Source organism: Ichthyophthirius multifiliis, assembly GCF_000220395.1.
Source record: "Ichthyophthirius multifiliis unplaced genomic scaffold scaff_1120509250099, whole genome shotgun sequence".
NCBI classification, from domain to species: domain Eukaryota; phylum Ciliophora; class Oligohymenophorea; order Hymenostomatida; genus Ichthyophthirius; species Ichthyophthirius multifiliis.
The window spans coordinates 56,991-65,010 of record NW_004087085.1 but is presented as its reverse complement, the minus strand read 5'-3'; the positions used below and the strand labels follow the sequence as shown (position 1 = coordinate 65,010).

Genomic DNA, 8,020 nt, shown 5'->3' with positions numbered 1-8,020 from the left:
TCGTATGTATAATAATACGTTAATTTATTATAATATAAATTAATTTAATAAATTTAATATATAATTTTATAACTTTTATTTTATAATTATTATAAAAAAAGAAAAAACTCTTTTTATAATTAATTATCTGAATTTCAAAAATTAAAATATTTTATTTTCATATAATAAATTCATAAAATAGTTAGAAATATTATATATAATATTTTTAAATATAAAAAAATATATAAATATTTATTTTATTTATTAATTAACTTTTTTTTATTTTGTATAAATATTTATTAATTAAAGATTATTTTAATATTAAAATTAAAAAAATATATATATATAAATATATATATATATAAATATATATGTTTATATATATATATATTTTATTTAAATTCTTTAATCAACAATTTTATTTTTAATAAATATTTTTTGCTTTAAGTAATTTTTTATAATTTCCATATTCATTAATATTAATATAATTGTAAAATATTAATTATAAATAAATTAGTAATTAAATTTTTATAGTATAAAAAATATAAATAATCAATAAATAATAAATAAAAAACCGTTATTTTATTATATTTATATATAAATAATTATTTATATATAATATATATATATATTTATATATATTTATTTTTAGTATTTTATTAATAACTTTTTAATAAGATTTAAAATAAATCTTAATACATATAATTTTAAATTATATTTAAAAGAAAAAAAAGAAAAATATTTAAATATAAAATAAAATAAATATGACTTTTTAAAAAATTATGGATTACATCCCTATATTTGTTCATGATTTAAGAAATTAACTTTAAAAAATTGAAGTATGTATACAATAAATGAGATAAAACAACTAATATATAAATAATTTGATTGATAATATTTCAAATAGTACTTAATAAATGAAACTTCAAACAAACAAAGTATTGGATTTATTTAAATATATAAAAGAAAGCTAAGAGATAATGCTATTTTAAAATTTAGAATTTTAATAAACTAATTTAATTGAATATTTAAAAAGCTTATATAATTAAAACCATGTATTAGTTTAAAAAAACCCTAATATAGAGTTTTAAATCTTTATATAAAAAAAAATCCCGAACTATGTGAAAATCCCAAGACTAGAAGTCCATTCTGTCCTTTAAAATTTATTATCTAATTCTTTTAAATTCACTGAAAAAGGAATTATTCGATTAATAATAAGTTTTTTTGAAAAAAAAGCCGAAAATTAATTATATTTAAAATAAATGACCAAAAATATATAAAACACTTAATTTTCCTAAAATACAGATTACATGAACTCTTTAAATTTTGAAAAGAAGATTTTCTCATAAAAATCAACTAAAACCTCTTTCGAAACCATCACAGAAAATACATGTGAAAGTCAAGTAATCACCTCGTCTTCGTGTATAATACCTCCCCATCATACCCCAAAATAATTCCATATACATACTTTAGCGGAAGTAAATGTAATATAATAAATTGACTAAAATAATAAAATAACTTCATTGAATAACTCTTTAGTTGATTTAGGGGAATATGTATTACATGAAGTAAATAAGGAATTCCATAATAAGGAATATATTTAGTTATTTAAATAAAATGATTAATTAAGTAGTATTTTTATGGAAAAAAAGAAAAAGACAGAAATAGAAGGGTATTTGAAATTCGAAGTTTTAGATACTGGAATAGGTATTGATTTACATGAATAGGCGAATATTTTTAAAATGTTCACTTAAGCTAATAAGGAAATTAATATTATGTATGGAGGTTCTGGTGTAGGTCTATATTCATGTAAATAATTGGCGGAAATTTTAAATGGAGATGTGATTTTTTATTCTAAGAAAAATATTGGAAGTTCTTTTATTTTTTATTTTCCATGTTTTGGAAATTATTTATAGTAGCCAGAAGAAATCGAAAAATAATTGGTGTAAGATTTTTAATGTGATAATTTTAAGTTTTCTTAAAAAATAGATATTGTTTTTGTAGATGATTAGTAGTTTCTTTTAAATTATTACTCTAGTTCTTTAAAAAATAATGGATAGATTAATATTTATATATATATTGATCCTTTAAAAGTTATTAAAGAATTCGAAAATAATCCTAAGAAATTCCAGTTGGCTATTATAGATTATAATATGCCGGTTTTAAACGGATTTTAATTATGTTAAAGTCTCAAAAATATCAATCCGTAAATAAAAATTATATGTTAATCAGGAAATATGAATGACGATTTTATTCAATAATGTTAATAGGTTGGATTTGATGATTTTTTAGAAAAACCTTGTAGTATTTAGAAGTTTAATGAGGTGATTTATAAAAATTTGTAAATAGTAGATGATTTTAATAAATAATTATGAGAAATTTTTTTATATATAATGATCTTTTAATTTATATTAAAATTATATATGTAATTTTTTATATTCATATATTTAATATATTTTTTTAATTTATGTTTATAAAATAAATATTTTTTTAATAAAACTTTTTTTTTTAAAAAAAAAAAATAATAATAATATATATATAAAAAAATTAAATTATTTTTATTTTTTTAAAAAAAAAATCAAAAGGAAAGTTATTTTATATTATTTTATATTTTATCAATTTCTCTTTCTAACATTTAAAGTTTGGAAAATTATAATTCTTTATCTTTTAAAGTTTATTTTAATTCCTAATCTTTATTTTAAATACTTTTGTTCATTTAAATAATAAATAAATCTGATTAATCAACTTTAATTTTAGCTTCATTGACTGTTTTTTACATATCATTTACCATTTATTTCATGCCTGTTATTTAATTGTCTCTTAATTCAATTCCTCTTTCTAATTTATTTAAAAGTAAAACTTAATCATTATAATTATCATTCATTTTATTTTTTAATTAGAAATAATTAAATTAATATTATTAAAAATAAAAAATATATTATTAAAAAAATAAAATATTATAAGATAAAAAAAAATTCCTTCTTAAATTTATTTAATAATTTTTAAAAAACGCAATGAAAAAAAAAATAGCTGATTTTAAAATATAAAAAATAAATTTTAAAAAATTATAGAAAATAAAAAGAGTAAAAATAAATATAAATATAAATATACATATAAATATAAATATATATTTAATATAATTTTTATTATTATTTATATATTTATATATATATAAATTATTTTTTTTTTATTTATTAATATTGTTATCTTTTTATCTTTTTTCCTATATCTATATAAATTTCCTTTATTTATAATAATTTTTATTTTATTTTACTTTTTTTTATATATATATATTTTTTTTTTCATAATTTCTTAATTTGATTTATTTATTTATATTTATTTTTATTCATTTTATATCTATTATCTTCATTGTTTTTTTTTATAATATTTGATTTTTTTATTATTAATACTTTTTATAATTATTTATATTTAAATTATTTAAATTTTTTTATAATATAAATTCTAATAATAATAATATTATAATTTTAATATTTATTATATAATATAGTAATTTTTATTTATAATTGATTTTTTTTTCCTATTTTTTTTCTATATTGATGTTTATATATACTATTAAATATAATTTTTTTTTAATTTAAAAACAATTTTTTTTTTTTTCATAAAAAAATGTAAAAAAATTATCTATTTGAAATAGAAATCTATATTAATTCTTTATTTATATATTATAACTATTTATAATATTTAATCTAAATAAAACGTTTATATATTTTAATAGAAGTACTACATTATATTTTTATTTTATAATAAAATATATACTAATTTTTTTATATTTTTAAAATTATAAGTTTATAAACAATTAAAATTAAAAATGATTATTAAATTATATATTTATTTTAATAAATTTCCATTTTAAAAATGGTTTTTTAATTATTTGCTTATTTAAACATTTTTATTAAAATTTTGGAAAGTATTTTTTTTTTACGAATTTTCTCATTTTATGACTTTTTACGAATTTTCAGATTATATGGCTTTTTAGGAATTTAATAAAGCAAAAAAAATTTTAATATATAAGAAAATATCAATAGTTAAATAAAATTTCATGTAAATTTTTTTTAAAAAAAAATAATAACATTAACTTTGATATAATATAATATTTTAATTAATTTTATTTGAAAAGATATATTAAGGGAAAATTGACGTATAATTAATAAAAAAATAACTTTATTTTTTAAGTGAGAAAAATTAAATTTTATATTAATTGATAACGTTGTGTAATCAGACACAATTTATATTATCTTAAAGCGATTACAATAATATTTATAATAATTATAACTAAATTTAAGGAAATTATATTCATTAGTAAGTGCATTTAAAAAATATGCAAAATTACTAAAGATATATATATAAATATATTTATATATATATAAATATATATATATATATATATATATATTAAATAATAATAATATTTGTGTTTTAATAGGATTTAGGAAATATTTTACTTATTTAAATATTAAAAGAATTAATGTTTATTTTTGATTTTGAAAGATATTGGAATAAAGAGTCTTAATATAAATATTCTTTTATTTAAAAGAAGAAAAAACAATATTTTTATTTAGATTAATTGATAAATTTAAAATAATTGAGAAAAACTAATAAATAATATATTAATTAATAATAAATATAATAATATTTATAATAAAATAAATTTATTTATTATATATATTATATATTTATATCTTAATTTAATAAAAGAATTAAAACTAAAAAAAATTATATAAATAAATATAATAATAAAAAAAAAAAAATGTTAAAAAAATTATTATTATTTACATCTTTATCTTTGGTCTTATTTTTAACTTTACTATTTTATTTTTTTACATAATAATATAAAAAAAACCAACATATTTCTGTAAAAAAAATAATTAATCCTCCTTTTAGCACTGTATACCCTTAACAGTTTACATTCTCAAATCAGTAATTTATATTAAACAACTAAACTTTTTATATGGCTGCCGGAGAAATTCATTATTCAAGAGTTCCTTCTCAATACTGGCGATCGAGAATAAAAACTATTAAAGCCTTAGGGTATATAAATGAATTAAGTATATATATATATATATATATATATATATATATATATATATATATATATATATTTTTATTAAAAAATAAAGGTTTAAATACTCTCAGTGTATATATAATGTGGAATTTCCATGAAACAGCCCCTGGAGTTTTCGATTTCTTATCTCCAGATAAGAACTTAAGGTAATTTTTGTAAATCGCAAAAGAAGAATAAATGTATGTTATAATCCGACCTGGTCCATATGTGTGTGCTGAATGGGATTTCGGAGGTCAACCTTATTGGTTATTAAAGGATGAAACTATTTAATTACGTACTACTGATAGTAAGTATTTGAATGCGATATCGTAATACATAAATAAAGTTTCTTAAGAAATAAGTGATTACTAGATTACTAGAAACGGGACTGTCCTTATGCTTCAACTTGAAAATGAATACGGGTCATATGGCTCTAATAATACTCTTCCTTTAAAACTATAAGAAATGTGGGTAAATACAGGAAACATAAAAATCCCTTATTACTCAGCTGATGGAGGAAGTCTTATTAAAGTAGGACATGTACCAGGAGCTGCTATAGGACTTAACCCAGGAACAGATAAGAAATGGTATGATTTTGCACATTAATTAGATAATAATGTACCTGTTATGAGTTCGGAAACATATTCAGGGTAAATATATATATATATATGATATGTGTGTACATTTTAATTCATTTAAAATAGATGGTTGACACTTTGGGGAAATGATTGGGCTGGATAAGATACTAAAACCACAGTAAATGTATTCGAGAATATCATTTAGAACAACTGGTCATTTTCAATGTATATGGTGTATGGAGGAAGTAATTTTGGATTAAATGCAGGAGCAAGTAATAATGGATATGACTCTTAATTTATACCTGATATTACTTCGTATGATTATGATGCTCCAATTAATGAATAAGGGTATCCTACTGAAAAATACATGGCTTTAAGAAGTATGTTTCAGAAATACTTTGATTGGGAGTTTCCTGAAATACCTGATATAGTTAATACTATTAGCATTTAATAATTTTAACCTAATAAAACTTTCTCTTTATTAGATCTTTTGGATAACACTTAAAAGCTGGTATTTGATAGTCCATAAAGATTTGAAAAACTAGACTAAAATTAAGGAATAATTGCTTATAATTTCAATTTAAACTTATAATAGGGCAAAAATATACTCAAATTTGATAAAATAAGGGATTTTGCAAAAGTCTATTTAAATAAATAACTTTTAGGAACTATTAGTAGAAAAGATAACTAAAAAAGTGTTACTTTTGATTATAAAGAATCTTAATATTTAAATATTACAATAACTGTTATTGTAGAGGCTTATGGACATGTCAATTATGGATATAATTTATATGATCCTAAAGGGATTATTGGAAATGTTTATATTAATGATTAGATAGTTTAAGGATAGGTTATTCATTAAAAAGTTCCTTTGGAAAATACACCTAATTTCTAAAAAAATAGTCTAAATAATAGTGAAGGTATTGAAACTTTCTTTTAAGGAAATTTCGATGTTTAATAAATAGGAGATACTTATTTAAATATGAAAAATTGGTCTAGAGGTTATGTTTGGGTAAATGGATTTAATTTAGGAAGATATTGGAATATAGGACCTTAATTTAAGCTTTTTTGTCCTTCAACTATTTTAAAGGAGAAAAATAATACTATTGTAGTTTTTGATTTAGATAGGAATTAAACTAGTAGTATTATTGGTGAGAAAACATTAAAATGAGATAAACAAATATTATTATTTTATAATATAAGTATTTTTATATTTTAAAAAAAAATAAATAAATTATAAATAATTTTTTTTTTTTTAAGTTATACTAAAAAAAATATTTAATTAAATTAAAAAAAATATAAAAGAAAAAAAAAAAAAAACAATTAAAATAAAATAAAATGTATTACCAAAATAAATTTGAATAATCACCTTCTTAAGAAAATTTTTAATTGTCTAATGCCGGAAATTAGAATTAATAATAAAATTATATAATATAAAGTAAACAAAAAAAAGTAATTTATAATAATTTATATAAAAAAAAAGATAAAGAATCAAGAATGTAAACACCACCACCAAATTCATAAATAAAAATACAGCCAACAACAATATAAGGATCAGGCTATAAAATGATAAATAATAATTAATTAGGTTAATAAATTAAAATAACATAAGCGACGAATAGTATAATTAAAAATGATTTTAATAAAAAATTAAAATAAGAAAATGATATTATTTAAGATAAAATATTTTAATTAGAATAACGTTAAAAAGCGTAAACATTCGAAAATACAAAAAATTTAATAGATTCAACATCATTTATACAAAATGTAAAAAAAATAAATTAAAAAAACATAATTATAAATATTAATAAATAAATAAAAAAATTATAAATAAATAAATATGTATATATATTTATTTATAAATATATATAAATATATATAAATAATATATAATTCATTTTAATTTATTTATAAAAATATATTTTTTATATTTTTTTTTTTATATATAACAGAATTATAAAAAATATAAAGAATTGCTTAATGAATTATATGAAAACAAAACCAATTATTTATAATAAAAAAACTTAATTAAAAACTTGAAAGAATAAATAGAATAATAAAAATAATTAAAAAATACTTAAGGAAGTGCGTAAAATGCAATAGAAATTTAAGAATAATAAAAAATTAACAATTAAATAAAGATATGGAAATTAAAAATAAGTATGTTTAAGAACTTAAATATAAAAAGTAATTACTTGAAAGCGAAATGTTAAATTAAAATTAAATTTAACAACAAGTTGATAAAACTTTCACTAGTCCTTAAGAAAAAAAATAAATGTAAGATAATCTAAAAGTTCTATAAAATAAAATTTAAGAATTAACGTAATAATTAGATGAGCATGATAGTAAAAATGTTAATTATTAATAATAAACTAACAAAAAAAACTTTTTTTAAGAATAT

At 16.3% G+C, this 8,020-nt stretch overlaps 2 protein-coding genes across 2 annotated transcripts, besides 20 other annotated features; both read left to right on the top strand. All coding sequences in view use genetic code 6, as the record gives it.

Moving 5' to 3' along the window:
* Positions 1-314: 314 nt before the first annotated feature.
* Positions 315-370: a microsatellite.
* Positions 371-560: 190 nt separating this feature from the next.
* Positions 561-625: a microsatellite.
* Positions 562-636: a microsatellite.
* Positions 566-621: a microsatellite.
* Positions 637-693: 57 nt separating the features above from the next.
* Positions 694-745: a microsatellite.
* Positions 746-1,289: 544 nt separating this feature from the next.
* IMG5_047530 (hypothetical protein) lies at positions 1,290-3,507 on the top strand (the record flags this gene model as incomplete). The annotated part of the gene is made up of 4 exons (XM_004037582.1): positions 1,290-1,820; positions 2,565-2,568; positions 3,051-3,062; positions 3,488-3,507. The coding sequence occupies 4 exons, from the start codon at positions 1,290-1,292 to the stop codon at positions 3,505-3,507; spliced, it is 567 nt and encodes a 188-aa protein (XP_004037630.1).
* Positions 2,412-2,474: a microsatellite.
* Positions 2,875-2,940: a microsatellite.
* Positions 3,064-3,107: a microsatellite.
* Positions 3,073-3,107: a microsatellite.
* Positions 3,301-3,341: a microsatellite.
* Positions 3,354-3,436: a microsatellite.
* Positions 3,392-3,425: a microsatellite.
* Positions 3,427-3,485: a microsatellite.
* A 408-nt stretch (positions 3,508-3,915) lies between the features above and the next one.
* Positions 3,916-3,982: a microsatellite.
* Positions 3,983-4,335: 353 nt separating this feature from the next.
* Positions 4,336-4,393: a microsatellite.
* A 555-nt stretch (positions 4,394-4,948) lies between these two features.
* IMG5_047520 (hypothetical protein) lies at positions 4,949-6,790 on the top strand (the record flags this gene model as incomplete). The annotated part of the gene is made up of 4 exons (XM_004037581.1): positions 4,949-5,045; positions 5,118-5,691; positions 5,746-5,999; positions 6,285-6,790. The coding sequence occupies 4 exons, from the start codon at positions 4,949-4,951 to the stop codon at positions 6,788-6,790; spliced, it is 1,431 nt and encodes a 476-aa protein (XP_004037629.1).
* Positions 5,047-5,099: a microsatellite.
* Positions 6,791-6,873: 83 nt separating the features above from the next.
* Positions 6,874-6,919: a microsatellite.
* Positions 6,909-6,958: a microsatellite.
* A 435-nt stretch (positions 6,959-7,393) lies between these two features.
* Positions 7,394-7,459: a microsatellite.
* Positions 7,416-7,512: a microsatellite.
* Between the last annotated feature and the right edge of the window lie 508 nt (positions 7,513-8,020).